This window comes from Nipponia nippon, unplaced genomic scaffold (genome assembly GCF_047370975.1).
Source record: "Nipponia nippon isolate SJK-2023a ecotype South Korea unplaced genomic scaffold, ASM4737097v1 scaffold_3, whole genome shotgun sequence".
Lineage (NCBI taxonomy): Eukaryota > Metazoa > Chordata > Aves > Pelecaniformes > Threskiornithidae > Nipponia > Nipponia nippon.
Window position 1 is genome coordinate 13,761,930 of NW_028262347.1, and position 22,084 is coordinate 13,784,013.

At 42.9% G+C, this 22,084-nt stretch overlaps 1 protein-coding gene across 3 annotated transcripts in view; it reads right to left on the bottom strand.

Moving 5' to 3' along the window:
- Positions 1 to 19,115: 19,115 nt before the first annotated feature.
- The window catches only part of PHTF2 (putative homeodomain transcription factor 2), a 70,693-nt gene continuing 67,724 nt past the window's right edge, over positions 19,116 to 22,084 (bottom strand). For 2 of the 3 annotated variants that reach the window (XM_087767944.1, XM_087767945.1), the window contains exon 18: positions 19,117 to 21,767. In XM_087767944.1, coding sequence (XP_087624070.1) covers positions 21,747 to 21,767 — 21 coding nt within the window. In that variant the 3' untranslated portion in view covers positions 19,117 to 21,746. Of the gene's footprint in view, positions 21,768 to 22,084 lie in introns of all 3 variants that reach the window. The other variant, XM_087767946.1, reaches the window with a different exon arrangement.

Below are 22,084 nucleotides of genomic sequence, written 5' to 3' on the forward strand. Positions count from 1 at the left end.
TGGCATACAAATGCAAATGCAGCCTGAATTGATCCCCTCCATACCTTCGGTCCCCTGAGGTTAGCAAGTAGGTCTCTACTTCGCAGTTTTATAGGTCCATTATGTTCTTCAATTAGCAGCTCCTTCCCAGACTAAATGACTTTGAAATACATTCAGAAGGTTTGATAGTTAGTGTTTTTAAGACTGATTGTTAAAGTGTTTTGCAAATTACATAGAAATTATTCATATTTCAGCCCCACTTATAAGCACTAGCATCCATGAGCTTCGTTAGCTACAGCCAAATGCCAGCAAGCACCCCAGCGGTGGGACTGGAGGTGACAAGGCGCCAAGTGCATTGGGCCTGGATGCCACCAGAGCTCTCCGCTCCTTGTCAGAGACCTTCCCACCTGCTCTGCAGGACCTGACAATCCCCATTGCTTATGCAGCTGCTGAAGTCCAAAGGGATGGACCAACCTAGTGACAAATCTTCTCTGATTTCTCCATTCATTTCAGGCATTTTCCTCACACCAGGACACAGTAAATAACGTGCACAGCAGCATACAGCTCTGCCACCATCAGCCCAAGAGCAGGCTTGCCTGGGGCAAACTACCCTGGAGAATCAGATCCTGATTTTCACTGTCCAGGTCTGGATTGTCTCCTGGTGACCCGGCCAACACAGAAAAGTGGTTGGGGACCTCTGATCCAGGACTGGCCATGTAAACATTGCAGGCTCAGATAGAATAAATGGGCCCCACGAGTCAAAGTGGGGTGGTATGAGCTGTCGCTGTACAAGACTAGCAATTACTCTCACATCAACCTATCAAGTGCAGGAACCTCAGCCAGCATAGCCTGAGGGACAGTAAGGAACTATTACATCTTTTTTATAAAAGGTTGTATTGAAGTAATAGATAAAAAAGCAAAAAGCAGTTGTAGCATGTGAAATATGAAGTATGAATTGACCTGCTCATTTTAATGGCATCTCTTTCTCCCTTTTCTTGCAGTTAGAGACAGCCTTTGCATGTCTAAAAGCCGTCCATGGCCAGCCTTTATATGATACAGGAATGGTTGAATGGAGCTACTCTATGGGGAAGGCGGGGGCAAGTTAGATGAAATGGGCTGCTGCTGACGTTGCTCTGTGCCCTTGAACACAGCACACACATGCACACATACACACACGCGTCCCAGGTAGAGAGAAGCAGCAGCTCTGGTGCTGGTGCTGACTCTTCCTCGCAGCCTCGCCTCTGGGAAAGGACAACTCGGACGCGAGATCTCCGTGGCTGCTCCAGCCCACAGCAGGCTTGCTGCCGGCTGCTTGGGACCGTGCCGCTGGCACGCAGGGTATGCCAGCCATGCTGGCATGGCCCCGCTAAAGCTCTTCTACTCTGTATACAGAAGTATTTATAGGCAAGAGAAAATAGACTCTATAGCCAGTGCTGATCTTCTGAGCTTCAGCAGTAAACATTAGTAGAAAATGCAAACGTCATATTTTCTACTAAGATCTTTCAGTAGAAAAGTGATTCACCAGCATAATAAAAAACATAATACTTTAAGAGGAAACAATTTTGTCCTTTAAATCATAAATAGTGTACATAGTCATAGAATTCATATAATTAGCTAATATTGCACCATTTTAAAAAATATTGTAAATTACCTTGCAAGTATGTAACCTTAGGGAACTACCAGATATTTTATGATGTCTAATGGAATCAGGGCATGAAAATACAGAATAAAACTGACACAGAAGAAACTACCAAGTCATAAGAGCTCAAATCACAGCAACACAGTTACATAGACTGACCTACAGCCTAAGTAAGCCAGTGGATATAATCCATAAACAGTAAAGAAAACTACATAAACTTATAAAAATCATATGAAAAAATCAAGTTATAAAAAAACAGTCAAACTTTGAGTCTTTGGCAGAGAGGAAATATCCTCCCCCAGGCTGGTATCCACCTGGTGTCTGGTCAGCCTAACACCAGCTGGGGTCACCTTCACAAGAATAAGACTATTCAGCCAAGATCTGTAATTTCTGCTCCGTGTGTTCATTATGCAATGCCTTTTTAATTAGTTTTCCACATTGAAACAGGCTTTCTTGAGTTTTCCTCTTTCTTTCAGCATGACAACTATTGTGTAGTGAGTCGCTGTCAAGAACTCAAAGGACACATAGCCTTAATCGATATTGGGAATTGGTAATCAACGGGTAAGTCTACACTGTATAGCAAGGAGCTCTGAAAGCACAAATGTAGGATGGCAGCAGAGGAACTCCTCAAAATATGCATTACAGGAACAGGATGACACTGGGGACCCAAGGTCACAAACACAAAGCACAAATTACCAATTAGTGGGCCCAAAAGGAATGTGACCTCAAAAGCTGGGAGGAATCCGTTTTTAGGGCACGGCAAAAAATGTAATGTGAAATATCCTTCATAGAGTGACAGTGCAAACAAGGTAACAAGGGGGTACAAAAGCCAGTCATGGACCCTTCGAGGCCAGGATCAAAGGAAGAAGAGAGAAAGGAATTGCTCCAGCACCATGTCCCTTGGTTAAGGACTCTACACACGATCAACATTGCTGCATAGCTGCAGCTGTTCCTCCATCACCTCCGGCAGAGAAGGAGTTCTGCCGTTGGATTTCCCATTTGCCACATTCTGCCACTGCAGCTCAGCAGTCATCTCTATAAGGTTATCTTTTACTGTGTCACTGGGTGAAGCAAATCAGGATTTTAAGAGCAATATGTGTGTGTGTGTGCATGTGCTTTCTGCTTTCCTCCATGACTCGGTGATGCTGCCGTGCTCAGATGCACTAGTCATTATGGATGACTATGGGAGAGCAAGTGAGCCTGAGAATACTCAGTAGCCCAACTGGTTAGGAAGACGACTGCTAGTGTCCCAAGTTCAGTCCCTGCTCCAGAGTAATGGGATACAAATGCAGTGCAGGATTCATCTCATCCAGGTTTAGATATCTACATTATTGTTACTCATTCTGGGATTTTACAAAGGAGACCAATAAGCACCTTTAGAAAGAGATTTGTCTGACACTTTTAGGACGAAATTAATTGTCCTGCAGAAGCATCTAAATCTTTCTGGACTGGAAAGACCGTGCAGGGTTACTAGCTCTGAGTCACATCTGATGTCTCAATTTCTGAAGTCAGGATAGGTAAATCCCTACTGAAATGTTCCCAGATGCCTTCAATTTCAGACATGTCCTGAGTGTATGTACAGGATCAGGCTGCATGAAGGAGATAAGCAAGGAAACCCCGAGGGTTCAGCCGGAGCTTTTAGTTATAATACCTGTGTGCAACAGCTCCGCTCAGGCACCCACAGGTGACGCAGGGGCTCAGCCCCATGGGCAGGTAGGAGGTAGCTGAGCTGCAGCTCTGCTGATCTGGGACAACCTAGAGGATTGCCACTGGCACTAACGAGGTAGGAAGGTGACCAGGCTCTTCTGAGAATCAGGACCTTCCTACCCAGGGAGTCCTGAAACCAAAACTCACAGTGCCTGTTATTGCCCTCCCCGCACTGCCTGTGCAGCCACTGCCTGTTGGTGCCCCAGAACACACGTGCAATGCCCAGAAAGCAACACAAAAATGAATAACTGTGGATGTCACAGGTTTATAAGAACGAATATTCACAGTGCATCTAACTAGCAGGTAATTACTAATGTATTTGCAAAGGTGTCATGTTGGTTACTGAAAGTCTCTCTTTCTGAAGTTTGCATTTGCATCACAGACCCTATGTCTTCTTCCCAACAAGATGCTGCTGCCTTTCACCATGATGTGCATTCAAGTGTCTAGAGACAGCAGTTCAGGGTTTGGTGTACAGCTGTTAGAGAAAAATGCATGTTTCTAACAGACCACGCACACAGTTTCCCTCAGTGCAATTCCTGCGTGGGTCATCACGGGTCCTTTCTTTCAGGTGCTTCTGCCTAGAACCCATCAACACATCTGTCCCTGACACACAGTCCCTCAGCCCAACTCTAACTACCTCAGACTTGTTTAACTTTCCTTTTTTCAGACCTCCTGAATGATTTGATTTGTTTGGTCTGCTTTTTTCCCCCATAAATTGTCCTTAGGATTTTTTTTCTGTTTTAAAAGAATACTGGATATTTTAAAAATCTAAGCCCAGGTCTCTCAAAGAAATAGGAACAGGTCCTTACAGAATATGGAGGAAATCAATACCTGGGTACTCCCTTCTTCCTTTGGGGACACAGAAGCAGAAATTTTCTCTGTCATCTCATTGCATGTGTGGTGTGATTGGTGAGGAACAGAAAATAAAGCAGAACTTTCCTGCCCAAACAGGGCATGGCAAAGAGGCTCTATGCATGCACGCAGACACACACACACTCACAAAAACACATCCCGACGGTCACACAAGCAGCCCTGCTCAGGCAGGGTTTTGCCAGTCTGTGTAGGTATATTCAGGCCTGAAGCTTCCTCGTACTGGGGTCATTTTGGCTTTCTATCATGAAACCTGAATTTTACATTTGACATTATTTTTCTTAGGTTAATCACATATTTAGGTATATCTAATGATTATTCTATTCTCAAGGAAATAAAAGGTGACCCATATGAAAACAATGAAGTGAGAGTACTTAGTGAGCACCGTCTGTTCCACGCCTGAAAGGACGGTTAGGGGGTGGTTAACAGACAAAGTGATTAAAACTGTTATCCCCCTGCACCATACAGTGGCACAGGTAGAAGAGTAGGGTATTGCAGTCATGATATGCTGAGCACCATAGCTGAACTCTGTTTGTCTGTTCTAGAATTAAACCATCCAGGGTTTTTCATATCATAAGAAAAGGGAGACTGTAGCACTACCAAGCAAGGACTGTAGTTACAATATATTCGCACCGTTCACAGCTCAGTTTGACACTCCATTGCTACTAACGAGGTGACATAAAGGGTACTGTGTGAGTTGGGACACACCAGAGGTAATTTTTTATTTCTTACCTAGGTGATGTCTTAATCAGTTGTGTTTGTAGCCTAGGGATTTTGAGAATGGGAATTCGAAAGGACTTTTTTTCCCCTAATCCCTTTTAGCAACTACAGAATTTTTATTTCCTTCTAATATTTCCTCCAAGGAAGCAAAAACCCTTTTAATTAAACTAACGTTAGTTGTCTATTACTGGATAGCACAAAGAGAGACAGAAATTAAGGACTAACAATATTCTGAAACTAGCATGACCTTAAATTATGGCAGGTTAATAAACCACTTCAAATGTAAATCTCTCTCTGCTCTCACCTTGAGTTCTGAATACCTTTAATCAAGCAGCATAATAGAAATTTTGACGATCAAAGGCTGTAACTGCTGGTGGAGTGAGACTACAAGTTGGAGAGACAGCTGGGACTTAAAGTTTGGTCTGTTCAACAAAAAATGCTTTGGGAATTCAGCGTCTCAGTGTCATGGTTTAACCCCAGCCAGCAGCTCAGCCCCACACAGCTGCTCACTCATTCCCCCCCAGTGGGATGGGGGAGAGAATTGGAAGGGTGAAAGTGAGAAAACTCATTCATTGAGATAAAGACAGCTAGGTAAAGCAAAAGCTGTGCACACAAGCAAAGCAAATCAAGGAATTCATTCACTGCTTCCCATGGGCAGGCAGGTGTTCAGCCATCTCCAGGAAAGCAGGGCTCCATTACGCGTAACGGTTACTTGGGAAGACAAACGTCATCACTCCCAGCGTCCCCCCCTTCCTTCTTCTTTCCCCAGCTTTATATGCTGAGCGTGATGTCATCATATGGTATGGAATATCCCTTTGGTCAGCTGGGGTCAGCTGTCCTGGCTGTGTCCCCTCCCAACTCCTTCTGCACCCCCAGCCTCTTCGCTGGTGGGGTGGGGTGAGAGGCAGAAAAAGCCTTGACCCTGTGTAAGCACTGCTCAGCAGTAACGAAAATATCGCTGTGTTATCGACACAGTTTCCAGCACAAATCTAAAACAGAGCCCCATACTAGCTACTATGAAGAAACTTAACTCTACCCCAGCCAAAACCACTCAGGAACCTGTAAAACCTAACAAAGTGATGGAAAAGGTTTCAATATTCAACAAAAGACATTGTAAATCTTGTGAAGCCCAGCATGAGTGATGCAGGTGGGAACTCAGAGACACCAAGAAGATAGGAAGGGAAGGAAGAGACTTTGGGGTGAGTCACAAGATCGACGTTCACAAGCACAACTGTGTGGGATGGGTTGTGGCAGCCTGTGTCCCAGCAGGGCTCCTCTGCAATGCTGTTACCCTGGGAGGAGAACGGTTGACACCACCAGAGTTCAGAGACCTGCATCCTGCAATGCAAGCAAATATGGTGTATAGTAAAGCCAAGGCTCACAAACCTTAGAGAACCAATGATAAACATGGCGCTTCTGTCTTGCTAAGGAACCTGAGGGCAGCTGCAGCACCAGCATCCTAATGCCACCGTCCTGCAGCAGCTCTTTGTGGAAGCTTAGGCAAAGGACCAACATTGCTCATTCTGTGCTCTTCTTTAACATGAACACAAAAAAGACTTGTATGCATGTGAATTTTTTTTTAATTACCTGTATACTAAAGATCTGCAAGCATAAACAAGCCGTCTTTATATGCTTTCAATCTGAAAGTCTGGGAGGAGGAGGACGTAAAGTCCAATTCAAGACACAGAAGAAAATTCAGAGTGGCATTGACCTGTTTCACACACCTCCCTCCCCACATGGAAGTTGTACTGGGCTGCTAAATTTAAGGTGTTCATGTTTTTCCAAGCATGTTCTCATTCGTGTATTTGCTCTCTAGGCTATTCCTAGTGGGGTGCAAGGCAGCATAAGGCTGTCATGGTTTTCTCCCTGATTATCGATATTACTGCTTACAGTCACAAAAACACCCTCATCTTAGCGACATAATTTGTGGGTATGCCTCTCCCTTCATGCTTAGGAAGCTTCTAAAGGGGCAAAAAATGTATCCTTACAAGAATAATAAGTTTTATAAAACTCTTAATCATATAAATCAGAGCAAACTCCCTATGAAATAAAAATGAAAGCTTGGCTCCGCTGAAATCAAACATAAACCTCTGATTTCAGGGTGGACAGAATTTCATATAACACCTGGAAGAAAAATCGGCTGTTACTCCCAGTTTATTACAGCACAGGGACAAGCACCCCCAGCCAAGTACGGGGCTACTTGAGCGCTTCAAGCCTTTTACAAGGAACACAAAAGCCAGAGAGCTGGTGCTGCGTCCCCTGCTTTGGCTCTCTCCAAAACGACGAGTAATTCTTACATATCATGGAAGATTTCAGCACATTCTGGAATGCAAATATCTAGATTTGCTCCACCCAAAGTGAAGCACTTGCTGCAGGGGTGCTGAGTGCTGTAGCACCGCTCTGGCCTGCCACAGCAAAACGCGGGCACCTCCAGGCAGAGCCACCGAGGTGGCTTGGTCGTGCATTGCCACGTTATCTGCAAAGCTGAGCTGGCCAGGGAATATGCATAACCACAGTCACACAGCACGATACCTCAGCTAAGCAGCGTGATGCCCAGCAGCCCTCTCTGATTATCAGTGTAATGAATGCAAGCTGGATCATCTGCAGTCCAAATAACCCATTCACAGAGAATCAAAAGCAAGCTTGCCAAGCTGCCTTTCCCTGCTGCTTCACGTCCCAGCATAGGTAACATGAAAGACACTTTGGCCATGATTTTGTTCATCATCTAGCATTTTCTATTTGATATATAAAACTGAGCATAGTAAATGTATATGTGTGTGTGTATATTTGTATGCGGTTACACAGGTTTGAGCCAATTTCTTACAGCGGTCTGCAGTGATAAATTATATCTATTTCTGTCCTTCAGGTTCCTTCTGTTTTTCAGCAGAGGACCTGGGAAATCAGCTCAAGGGGAAGAACAGCTGCTCTTTAAACACTGCGCTCCCCTCTTCAAGAAATGCAGGTCTCAGGAGGAGGCAGAGCCTGGCTTGCAGGGGATGAGTAATTGCCTTCTGGAAGCGAGCTGCAGCACTCAGCATAGCTGTGCCTTCAAAATGTAGTTTTCAGTCCCCATCTGCAGGCAGGATGGAGCAGAGCAGCTCAGCACCCCAGCTGGGATGGGGGCACTGGGCTGAGCTGGGCCCAGAGCTGGGGGGTACTGGGCTGAGCTGGGGTAGAGCCATGGCACTGCAGCGCAGGATGAAGAACAGCCCTGCTGTGCAAATCATGGCAGTGATCTGCAGATAAAATGTCATCTACCATTCATCACTTAATCACTTACCAGCCAACGCTTTAAGGGTCTGGTCTCCGTACGTGGCTGTAGAAGGGCAGTTGTTCTGCAGTTCTGCCAGAGAGTCAGGCTGGGGGATAAGTACAGGTTTGCAATAGGCATACACGGTTACTTTGGTAAAATGGCAGAAGGTAATGATTTTAAAATTACGGAGGAAAAAGCTATCCACAAACACATATCACATTTGTGCACATGGGGAAGAGGAGGCGCATGGGCGGCAGTGCGTAACACTTTGGGGCAGCACCAGGGACGCAGAGAAGAGCAGTGCAAAGCCCTGCAGAAACAGCAGGGCTGCATCGAGTGCTCAGGCTGGCGCCTTGCTCCGGTGACCCAAAGCACCCCCCAAACCACAGCAGCTTCCCAAGTCTCACGCCAGACTGGAATTTCGTGACAGCTGAAAGAAGAAAGCAAATTACCTGCTCAGACAGCAACATATGTATCAATTGCATGAGCAAAACCAGACCAATTCCCAGATTTCCAGCTTAAGGAAAGGACTATACATATGAAGAACCTGGGGAGAGGGGTGTGCACAGTTGAGCTGTGAGCTATACGGTGCTTGCTGCTCCCTCGAACGCGAATAACCACCAAGATCCTGCCTATACCAAAAATTTTGTCTGCTTGATAAATTGGTGCCCAAACCCTAGGGCAGTAAAATCTTAAAGGCAAATTTTCCTTGCTCCCTACTTGGGAAAGCAGTAATTGAGAGCAAGGTTTTTAGCTTCAGCCCACGGCGAAAGGAAAGTACAACTCAATCAGTACTTTCAGGTAAGAGAATATTCCCTTTAGGTGAGGAAGCACAAGGAATCTGGAGGTTTTGATTGAAGTCCACCTTCCAGCCCTTCCTTGTGTTAGGAGGTTTCACCGTTATCTAAGCCCTTTGCTTCACCTGCTGATGGACATCTTCCTAATATGTGCAATATTATTCAAACTTGTCAAAAGTCATTTGAAATCCCATCAACATCAGCAAACTGAAAAGAGGAATATTAACCCCTAATTCCAGCTGGTCAAGAGCTGCACTTTCACTAGTTTCCAATGAAAATTACTCTGTAATAAGTTTGTCTTCATTTTCTGTTGTGACACAGTCCTTTAATTAATATGTTTTTAAAGCCGAAGTAATAAGTTTTCTCTATCATATCTGTCTGATAATATGTCTTCTAAGAAAAATGAGATTCATCGTTACTTTAAAACATTGGCTTCATGATTTTTTTTCATTTCATTTATATCTGCATAGATAAATCAAAAAAAAAACCCCAGTTTCCATCACCATCACAGAATGGGATTAATTTACTATAACAAAAATGGATGGGAGCATCAGAAGTGCATGCTCAAAATATGCTCACAGTGACTAATACCATGAATAATGAAAATCTTAACCGATTCTAAGTTGCAGATGGATCTTGGCAGAAAGGAAGCCAGAGGAAATGAATGTAATCGCTGCAAAATATGTAAAAATGACGGAAAGAGGAAAGTCTAGACAATGTGAGATGATTGCCATGCTCTCCAGCTTGGAATGCAAAGCTCGTCTTCTGATTGTTCTGGGGTTTAATCTGCCGAACACACATCGCTCTTCGAACCCATATGGGCAAGTAATTTGCCATATGTTTTAGTACATGGCACGAATACCCGGAGATGTACTACTGCTAACGCTGCAACTAGAGAAAAGCAAGAAATGCCGCCCGTGTCTCTCTGGTACGCTAACAAGAGGGTGGAGCGTTCCAGGGTTGTTTTTAAAACAAATACCAGCCCTCTACATGGTATCTTCTCTTTCTCCATGCTCGTAGCCGTGTGAGCTCTCCCTGACTCCCAGAGCCCTGGGACCACGGAAAGAGATCTGGGGGTTTGGGTTGATGGCAAGTTGAATATGAGTCAACAGTGTGCCCTGGCAGCCAAAAGGACCGACCGTGTCCTGGGGTGCTTTAAGCATAACATAGCAAGCCGGTCAAGGGAGGTGACTGTCCCACCCTACACTGCACTGCTGTGGCCCCACCTCAAGTACTGTGTGCAATTTTGGGCACCTCAATATAAGAAGGACATCAGACTATTAGAGTGTGTCCAGAGGAGGGCAACCAGGATGGTGAAAGGCCTCGAGGGCAAGACTTAGGAGCAGCGGCTAAGGTCACTTGGTTTGTTCAGCTTGGAGAAGGGAAGGCCTCATCGCAGTCTGCGGCTTCCTCAAGGGGGGCAGCAGAGGGGGAGCTGCTGATCTCCTCTCTCTGCTGACCAGAGACAGGACATGAGGAAACGGAATGAAGCTGCATCAGGGGAAGTTCAGCTTGGACATTAGGAAAAGGTTCTTCGCTGAGAGGGTAGTCAGTCACTGGAACAGGCTCCCCAGGGAAGTGGTCATGGCACCAAGCCTGTCAGAGTTCAAGGAGCGTCTGGATGACATTCTTAGTCACATTGTTCATTTTTAGGTTGTCCTGTGAGGAGCAGGGAGTTGGACTCGATGGTCCTTATTGGGTACCTTCTAACCTGAGATATTCGATGATTCTATGATTTCCCACCATCCAGGTCCAGGAGTGCACTGCAGCCACCTCAGCCTTGCATAGAGGAAAGACACAAGGACAGATGTCCCTCTCTCCTCCCACCCCCTGTGAAACATGGGAAGAAATCCTGGGCACCAGGACTCGAAGGAAACCACCTGTGCTCCATTCAGCTTGACACCTTCCTTCTCCCACCCCTTTGCCTCCCTACACCACGTGGAGGTTACGTGCACACAGCCAGTGGGCAGCCCCAGTCAGAGGAGCACGCTGCCTTGGCTTACACTCACAGCTATATCCCAAAGGCTCTGGAAATGTTTTCTCAAATAATAATTGCATTTGATAAGGAGCATCACAGGGAATTAACAGTCCTGCACTCTTGCTTGTTGATCTTTGTTGGGTTTTACCTCTTAGTTTACTTTGTATTCTGATAGAATGAAACTCGTTGCATTTTTAGAACATAGATCTGCGTATGCAAGGAAATCTTCTGTGGCTGAAATAGGCAATTTGTACCCGTTGCCCCTTGTCTGCTCCATGTGGCTCCTTGTGAAGAGAGAGGCTCCATCCTCTTTGTAACTGCCCTTTAAGTATTGGAATACTGTGATGAGGTCCTCCTGAGCCTTCTCTTCTCCAGGAAAAAGACACCTAACCCCTTCAGTCTTTCCTCACAGGGCAGCTTCAGCTAGTGGTGTGATCATCTTTGTGGCCCTCCTTTGGATCATCTCCAGTCCCTCTGCATCTAAGGTCAGTAGAAATTTTTTAATGTTCGATACCACAACCACTATCCAAGCTATCTAATCTACATCATTTTCTTGTACTGCAATGACAGCTATTAAGTTTGTAGAGCTGGGCTAGTATCTTGATGAGCAGAAGTCACATCTGTTGTTAGAAGGAGCTGATTCAAAAGATCAGATCTGGAGAAAAGAGCATTGTGGTTCTCAGTATATTCCCCACCCACGAGCTCTAGGTGTTAAATCTGCATTATCAGCAGTAACTTCAACAAGGCATCAACCTTATCTTCAGCGATACTAGATTTCTGAAATTTTTTTTACAACCAATTCTTGGGGTTTTTTTATGTTATTTTCAAGCATTAATAATCTATTTTGCCTTTTATTTCAAGAAGGGTGACTGGCCGAGTTAAAAGAAATTGAAAGAAACAAAATAAAAAGGTAGTGGCAAAACCTGCTACTCTAGTCCCAGTAGTGCATCCTTTGGCTGTGCATTATTAAGCTGACACAAAGAGCGTTTTGAGGAATACCATTATGCTGCGGCATAGAGAAAAATGTTTCTGATTAGCATGTACTCGATATGCCTGGAAAATTAGTTCTCCTTCAGAGAGTTCCAGCAACAAGTGAAACATCTGTTGCTTCCTCCAAGTTATAACAATTATTTTGCAATTATTCTTTTGCATACTTTGAATTTCTAATTTTTTATTTTTCTCTAGAAAGCCAGGATTTGTGGTGCAATTGAAATGCACAATGTGCCCATGTGCGTGGGAAAGAAGAATAGGAAATAATGGCGGTCTCTAACTGCAGCATTATGTCACCTCAAGGCTGAAATTGTTGGCCGTCTACATTATTTGCTTTCACTGTATTAATTCCACTCTATACACAATGGGAATTAATCCCATTTCAATAGCTTCAATGGCTCCTATTTATTCCAAGGTTGATGCCAGCGATCACTATTGTGTGTAGCTACACAATACGCTTTCTGCAGCCAAAAAGCCAGCTCCAAGTTTCTACCCCCTTGCCCCCCTTTTGCAGCTGTATCAGTACCAATGCTTATGGTATAAACACTACTGAAATAAATTGTGTTAAAAGAAAACCACAACTGGGTTGGAGCAGCAAACAGCATGGCAGCAAAAATGTGCAGCTGCACTTGGGAGAGGAAGGAATTGCTTAAGCCAGCTTCACGAGCCGTGAAAACAAGTCGTAGCATAAACTAGCAAGAGCCGTGAACAGTCAGACCCCTCGACAGCACAGAAGTCGAAAGAGCGACCAGAGACCTCGCCTCATGGTAACATTCACAGTCATAAGACTAGGGATAGGTTTGCCTTATTATAGTCAGTGCTGGTTATCTGCTATCAAGAGCTATTACTTTAAAAGGCGACGGACAAAGGAGAGGTGAGAAAAGCAGGTTAAATATTGTACCCCGCTCTCCCTGCTGCGTTTGCCTGCACAGTAACAGCACAAGTGCCGGGGGCCACAGCCTGGTACAGCAACAGGGCTCCAGTGTCAGCCTCCGGTTGTCATCGTAGAGTTATTTCTGCCATCCACATAGGCCAGATGAAAAAATAACTTAACCAAATACACTCAGAAGCAGTCTAACATCATAGCATGGGTTTACAAAAGACTGGAACCAGGACGCCTTGCTGGAGGACAGGGGTAAAATGTCAATGGTTCCCCCTCTGCAAGCTGGAGGTTTTTTTGTACTATTTTTATCTGCCCTGCAAACATCATTTGGCCAGCCAGTGAAGGCCTGCTAGGAGCACCTTTGACTCAGCCGCAAAACTACAGCCCAAAGATAACGTAGGAGACATACGGAAAGCCTTGTCTCTGTCACCTCTGCTCCTTGTGAGCACAGCGTACCCTCGATTCCAGCTGCCGGGAGGATGCGCGTTGCAGCCTCTGCTCTGCACAGAGCATCTGCGCCAAGCAGGGAGGGCTCTGTGTTTCTGGATGGGTCTTAGAGCTCGATGGCATCACATCTTTACATCTGGCAGCAGCGTTGCCATAAGGGATTTTCAACGTAACAGGCAAAGAACGAAAGCAGCGTTACCCCTACAACTCCCTGCAAACAACAGGAACAGCATTTCCCCATGAGCGGTCAAGTTTAGCGCTGATCTTACCTGGCCTTCAAGTTACTGATTTTACTAGTAAAGAAACAGATCTCTTCAGGTACCCTCGCGTGTTATGCTGGTGCCGGCTGTGACTATTTTCGGTGCTGTTGCTACGCCTGCACGGCGCTGTCTCCAGGCTGCGGAGCCGCGAGCTGCGCAGAGGTGGGCAGTTCACCAGCTGGAGTACCGCAGCTCGGGGGGAGACTTTCTGAGCGCTGGTGCAGGATTATGGAATTCGCATTTGGAAATCTTTTTTTTTTTTTTTTTTTTTAAGAGCATACCAATAAAGTAAAAAAAGAAAAGAAAAAAAAGTCTTCCTTTCCAGTGGCAGCTGAACTAATTACACAGCTGCAAACACTGAAGGCTTCACTGTGGAACAATACAGCAAAGTAGGATTAATCTGCCTTAATTTAGGAGGCTAAAAGTTTCACATCTGATTCTAAATTATCCACACTATTTTCCTTTTACAGTCAAGAGAGAAATACCCCCAAGGACCACTAAAATAAGTGTCAAAGGTCAACTGAACGAATCCCCCTCTGAAGGGAACCGTGGTTCTAGTGACTGCAAAGGAAGCCTTGGGTCAATCCAGCCTCTAAGTTTCAGGCATCTGAAGCTGAGGTCGATGAACCCTATGCAAAGTGTACAACCATGGCCGTAGGTACGCGGGGTGTGCAGAGCTGTTGGAGTGACATTTCGTCAGGGTCAAACCCTTATCCCTAGGCTGGTTTAGTGGTCTTTGATCCCAATCAGCACTATTGTAGAGATGGTTGAATAAAATACTAGAGTACTTCTCGATACACCAAAGTAAAACAACTATTTCACCAAAACTCACCGTTGTAGTGCCATCTACCACTTAGGTTGCATTTGTTTACTGCACTTTTCAATTAGCCAAGTAATTCACTTCCCATCCATTCACATGCATGAGAGAGAGCAAAGCAAAAGATTTCATTTCATTTCCAACCACGTGTCTCGAGGCTCGGGCTTGGACTGCGGCATCGTCAGGAGGCAGCCACCTAATCCCTGATACATTTCACCACCAGTGAGACCACGCTCCAGGGGCAGGAGCTGTTTGTAAGTAAGGGCTAGAAGCGAAAAGTCGGGTGGGTGGGTGTTTAAGAATGCAAGTGTGCCTAAACATAAAGTACTGTCATTTTTAAACATAAAGACTGAAGTAATAAATGAAATTAAATGAAATGAGTATCAAATGAAATAATTTTGGAAGCTTGTCCCTAAACTTCACGTACTTTCTTTTTCTTGAATTTATTAATCAAACATAGGAAAAAAAGGAAAGTAAAAAGGACAAATCTTTCTGCGGCGTGACCTTATTTCTTACTCCAGATAATAAACTTACACAAACTTGTACTGGAAGAATTGAATCTGACCAGCAAGCAGTGCTGGCTATTTTATCACAGGTGCTTGTGTCCATACTGAAGGCTGTAGCTTCATCTCTCAAGAGCTGGAAAGGAAAAGGATTCTCCCTTGATTTCTCTCTCCAGAGAATCCCGTTACTGATAGCAGGAGACACGGCATTGCTTACAGCCCAGAGAACTGGCTTTTTATCACGAAACCCAATCTGCAGCAGCTTCAGATTTCTGAAATTTTGTTTAAAGATGGCAAGTGTCAGCTCAAGTGTAAAATGGTTAAAGAGTGGAAAAGAATAGGGAAGGAAAAGGTAAAAATATATATTTTTAAAATTCATTTTATATTATTTCATTTTATATTATTAAATAATATTTTATATTATTTATATTATTATATTATAATATATTATATTATTTTTAACACCTTAAGGTTACATATTGACTCTCCAACATTTAATCTAAACTAACTATATACAGATATTTTACACTTGCATAATTAAGACATTCCATAAGGACATGTACCAAAGGTAGCAGTGGGAAGTTCCCAAATGACGAGCTCCTACTGGCAACCTGACGGTTAATGCAGCCGGCATCAACCAAATGGTTTTCTTTGCCCTTTCCCATTTATTCCTGTTGCCACACTGCAAACTTTCCCTGGTGAAACCAAGATGGGACTTAGATTCTGGCCTGAGCTTTTACATTAATATCCAACACTTAAAATCTATGGTCTTACCTACCTGCAGAGATAAAACCCCGTTGCATCTTTGGTATGACAGCACTAAAGCAAGACCTTCTGACACCTTGTTGCCAGAAAGCAACCTATCTTGCCTGATATAAAATATAATATATATAATAATATATAATACTATATATTATATAATATATATTATAATATAAAATATAATATAAAAATATATGATATATATAAACCTGATATAATATCAGCTGGAGTGCAGAAGGGCTGGCAAAGCGTCCAGGCTGCTGTGGTGGTAGCGGCGTGCTCCACCCCTGGCCCCAGGTGGAGCTCTCTGCACGGGGCTGGCCTCGGCCTGGAGAAGCCGATCCAAATACTGATACAGCCAGAAGATAGTTGATAAATTTTCCGTGGCATGGAGCATCCCCTATACCAAACATCTCATATTAAGCAACAGCCTACAGCATCCTCAAGACTACTGTAGTTGCCCATACCTATTAAAGTCCATGGGGTACAGTATTCCTGAGGATCAAAGTGACCGAAGATGACAAACACCCGGCGGTAGCAGCTGACCAGCCTTGAGACTGGTTGCAGGACATGGGGATCTTCTGTATTCAGAACTGATCTCTCCACATGATTTAGCTTCCCCAGGATGACTCAGGTAAGCCACAGCATCTACAGCCACGGGTCGACAACAGTCTTCAGCCTACAAGATGACCATCTTGCATCCACAGCAAGACCAAGTGACAAGGGACCAGGCTCACAGCTGCAGCCTCCTTGGCGATTTCTGTAGTTTTCTGTTATTATCACTGAACTGTCCATTGCCATCCACTGCAAGTTCTGCCTCAATCCTAATCAAGGGAACTAGAAGCACGCTATGGGGAAGATCTTGGAGTCGCTAATAGAGAAGGCATCAGAAGAAGGCACGCATCACATGCCAGACTCAAGGTTAGCAGTGACTGACTGCTTGAGGCAATAAGGAGGAAACCTTTCTCCGCCAAGCCCCAGGCAATGCTGGGCTCACAGCTGATATTTAATAATGCAGATATCCAGCTCTGACAGTAGAATTGTCACCAGAAGTGGGTCAGGGCGCAGTAGGTCCAGACGTCAGAGGAATCGCACCCCCTTCCTTCCCTGAGTTATCCTTATCACAAACTGCCCATGGCAGCCTTGGACATTTCGCCCTTCCCAGGAGAATTGTTTGGTTGCTGTCACCGGTGGGGTCTATCTGCTCAGTTAGCAAGGCAATAGGCAAGATGAGCAGATAAAATGAGCAGGCTGACAGGTATTACCACAAACACCTCTATCAGCCAAGTCATCAATAGTGGCAGTACAGAAATCTTCCAGATGGCTTGCAGCACTCTTTTTGACTCCGGGGCCAGACACTCCCCAAGGCCCAGCCGAATTGCCAAAACCACCCCCTGGCTGAACACACCTCGTACAGGAACTTCAAAGGACATCTCCAGGCTCCATCCACCGCAGATGACAAGAAGATGGTGGTTTTCAGGAAAAGAAGGCATCAGCAAAGCAGGATCCTAACAGCCCAGCAAGGACTGATTAGTTTTCCCAAGACTGACAAGGTAAGAAGCAGCATTTGAGAGGATAGACACCGTACAAGTGAAGACTGTTGTGATTTTTTTTTTTTTTAAAACCAAACAAAGCAAACAACACAGGCACCTTCTCAAGATGATTTCCTCTGCTACCTTGCAAGTAATGACATTGGAAGAAAAGAAGATTGCTTTCCCCTTACAGTTTGTTGGCTACTATTTATGACTAAAAGGTTTGCTTCCCCATCTCCTGTACCAATGCAGATATATTTTGTGCAGCTATGTAATAAAAATGAGATTGCTCGATGGACTAAGAAAAAAGAATCATGCATTCCTTCTCCTCCAAAGTTCTCTCTTTCCTACATTGCAGCAAACGCACTACTGAGAAACCGGTAACAGAAGTCTGCCTAAGGAGGCAGCAGTGGGTATAGCAGCAGTACCAACAGCCTTTTTCCTCCTTTTCCCTCCAACAGACAAGTTGGATGCCTTTGGGTTTGACATATTCAGCAAAGACAGCAGCAGCCCACTATCACCATCTGTAGAAAACAGAGAAATAAGTCTCTGTACTGTAAACGGCTGGATGCCCAAGATGGATCTTTGAAATTGGAACCGTTAATATTCTTAAGCATCACCTGGAGTGAAATGTGCTCGCAAACTGGAGAAGCTTTTGGAAGCTACTAAATTTGATACCTACTAAAGCGTTTTAAAGGTCCCATCCATAGAAGATAACATGAAGGACTCATCAAACTACTGGAGTATCTTTCTGCATTTCGTCTGCGTTGTGTTTTAACTTATGCTGTTCTATTCTAGCATATACCAGGCTGAAGTAACACTGTAACTTGGCAGGAAAAGGGCTGTAAAATTATTTGTTTCTTTTTGCAATACACGCAACCTACACACTGGATGGCTCACCGGAGCCTACCAGAGACAGTAGGTTTACAAATAGGTTTGCAATTGTATATTAAGCAGCAGCACACAGATAAAACCTCTTAAAACTCACTTCTGTGGTCTCCTGAAAGGTCTTGCACCCATTCGGATTCCAAATGTGGCTCTCAGGGGAATACATGTAAATTTAGCTCCATGCTCCAAGCTGTAGAAATACAACTCTCTCTTTAGGAGGTAGCAGGATTTCCCAACCATAACAACTGGAGTAAGACAGAGAATATATTCAGCACATGTTGAATTTGTGCCTGAACACTGACAGCTGCTTGGATTCCATTAGGATCTTAGGATTTTCTGTTGGATGGGATGGTTTTAAGAAGGTCAGGACTGATAAAAATGGGACACGATCTAAAGCAAGCCAGTAAGCAACAATGCATCGGTCAGATCCTGTCATCTTCGGCTCCATAACTATTCTGTAAGGTACTAAGACACAGATGGGGTCTGGACTCAGGAGACTTGCACTATGCATAACGTTCCCTGGAAATATCTGAGAATTCCGGCACACTGAGGCGTCACCCAGAGATGGATGTTCAAAAGAATGGCTCTCAGAAGAGGTGAATTTCTCAATGTATGTAGTGTCTTTCACGACCATCAAAAGAAATTCAAATTGTAACTAGCCTCCACGTGGAGTAAGTTTAGAAAGTGAGCAAATGAACACAAGCGTGCTGGACAGCAGCTAATGAACGTCATTACTGCCCCGTAATCAGTGGCCATGGGCATACCGCTGGCAGAACATGTTTGAAGTCCACAGACGAAGCTTCGGAAAAGCCAAAATTAAGCTAATGAATATGGATGTTTGAGAGCTGTCAATAGAACACTTTTCTGTTAGAAAATATTTCACTAATCAGTAAACAAATAGGTAAAATACATAAGTTATCACACATTAATTCTGTCCAAATATTCCATAACATGTTATTGAAACATTTCACTTTGATTTCAATAAGTACTTTAGTTTGCTTGTATTTTAATTTTTACATGGAAGTATATCTTGTGACGTAACGAAACAGTCAAAATGGTGATTGAAATGAAGCCAGGAAATCCTGGTGAAATAGCACTGAATTCTGGTTCAATATTTTTCAAATAGAAACAGTTAATTGGAAGCTGCATGTCCAGCAGTCCTAATAAAATTAAGCTACTTTGCATAACTAAAAGTGTCTGAAAGTTTGTGTTCTTGCAATAAAGTGCAATTTTAGCAACCATCATTTGTATTCCATGTGCAGGATTTCTCTCCCAAATATGCTTTAATTTAAATAGAATATATGGATTTAAATCAAAACAGGCAGACTCAGAAATACGCTGGATATTACTAAAAGACATAGCTCACCACGTTGGGTTTTTTTTCTTTTTTACCATCAACCATAGAAAGCTTTATTCCAAGCCTGATCACACTTTCAGTTACAAAACATGTGGCAAAAAATAACAGTTAACACGCAAGATCTGCCATATTTCTACTTGCCTCTATTCTCATACTGGATTTTCCATATTGAGAGATGGAGAATAAACCTCTCCCATTTTTAACATAATGAATATACCTAATGGTAGCAAATAAAGGTTTTTTAATATCATTTCACAAATCTTTAACTCCCCCCAAGCCACCATTTGTTAGTGCAACAATCCAGCACAGTGCTAGTTGCTGAGGTATACATGGTTAAACTAATTTCACCTTCAACCAAAACCGCAATGTTTTCCCCTCCCTCCCTTTTTTTTAAAGGTAATAAAAGCCGTATATTCACCATTTTTAAAAATAATTCCATTCTAGAGTAAAGAATGGTTTTGTAATAGTGACAGGCTCTAAAAAGCAATAGCCTTATCTTTTATCACCCATAGAACTCCTGTTGTACTTTTTTTTTTTTCCTTAAAATATATTTTGTGCAAAATTAAGTTCTGTGTAGGTCTGTACCATAATTTGGAAAAAACCGTGTATAAAATGTACTTAATTTTTAAAAACAATCCCAACATCAAACAACAGAGAAAGAAGAAACAGATCAGATGCAGCTGAAGTTTTCACATGAGAAACTAAATATAGTATGTTCTTAAAGCTCCAGTAATACATTCTTTCAAAAACCAGAATGCACTTTGGTCATTATTAAACATTAGTACAGAGGCAAATAAAATACAAAATGCTTGTTTGTGTTGCTTTATATATAAAAATATTTTTATACCACATAAGTTTAAGATACTTCAAATCTTTCAAGATTCTGAAGATTAGCAAACATAGTGCAACGTCCAGACTCTTGTCACCTCATTACTTGTCATTTTTCAATATGAAGCCACTATTTCAGAAAAAAAATGTAAGAATACTTGTGCCTGGTGATATTAAACCTCCCAAAATAATTTGTAGATGGAAAGTTTGTTCCAAGTAACTGAATTCTACATGGGTGAACATCTATTTTTGTCACACTGAAGAACCACGAGTCAATGAGTGGTCCACGTGGGAGGCAAGGACAGAAGGCAGAGGGAGAGGTGGGAAACCCAAGGCTGGGAAACCCCAGCCGGTGAAGCGCTAGGGAATGACCCCTGCTGGGGAGGAAAGGAGGTTACTTGAAGACACAAATCTGCTGAATACCAGGCTTCATGAGCGCTGCTGCTCACCAGAGGAATTTGTTTTCTGTGTTCAACTGTTCTTAAACTTCAATGTGGTATGAATGGCATATACTATAGTGTACAAGAGGAGAGCACCTATCTATCTTATGCTCAATCATTCATAGCATTCCTTTCACCAGTAAATCTTTCGCTTGTTTAAATATTCAGCTTCAACATATAATATATACTGCTCCATAGTTCACCATAATATATTCCAATTAATATACATTTATATGTGTATATATATAAAGTTTCTCATTAAAAGTAACAATAAAAAGTGCACATATTGAGCATGCACAGTCAGAGCTGCGCAGAACAGCCCAGTATTTCAAATAAATACAATATTTAATTTTATCAAAATATCATACAGCATGGTAACCATTTACAATTATTGCTCTAATAAAAGTGTTATCAAAGAGCACTTGTTGACTTGTTACATAATACCTTATTAATATCCCAGGATATTTAAACTGCAGCCTATATGAGTTTAGATCCTGGAATTACTCAAAATATTAAAAATTCCCACTTGCTTCTAATAGTAATATAAAATATTTCTGCTACCTGTCATACTGTATTGTCAGTACTTTGTTTTGTTTCGTATATGTCTCTCTCTTCTATTGCAACCAAACATCTATTGATGTTATGTTGTCCTCATAAATGATTGGTGCAAATGAAATATTCTAAGTAATTTTACCACACTGTCAAAAATCAAATGACTTCCATATAGCGTTACTGTAACAAAAAATGTTCAGCATTGGCTTCAGCTTTAACAACAGATATAGCAATTTAGTGTAATAAATTTCCAGGATTTCAAGTTCTCAGACACACAGTTTTTGACCCTTCCCAAATCTGACCCTTTCCAAAACTAAACAAATAAAATATAAATGTCAACTAAAATGAACATAAAACAGTGAGAAGATGAAATAAATATAAAGATTGCACAAGACAGTCAGATGTAAACACTTCAGTTTTCCAAATGACATCCTTGAAGAGGTTGTAGCATCTGAAATACAGATTCAGTGGCTGCTTTGAGGCAGTTTTGTCAATCAATGAGCTTTCCCATAATACTGTGTTATCTCATCTTCTTTATATATTGTCAAGATTTGATCTTCCAGAGCTGGAAAAGTCAGAGCAGTAAATCAACATTATTTCTCATCTCAGTGTTCTGTTTACCAGAACTGCAATACCACCAGATTCTCTTTCTTATTGCATTTGCTGCATATTCTATGATACACAAAATAAATTTTACATTCATCTACTTCTAAAAGGAAAAAAATTAGTAGATGTAAGCAAACTCAATGGCCAATTAAGGGCTTTGTGCTACAAGCCTGTGGAAACTAACATGCCTCATAACCTGAATCTTGAAATGGTTTCCAGAGTTTGTAGTTCAGAGGGGGCCAGAGAGTAGGACCTAACAAGACAGTCCATCAGCCA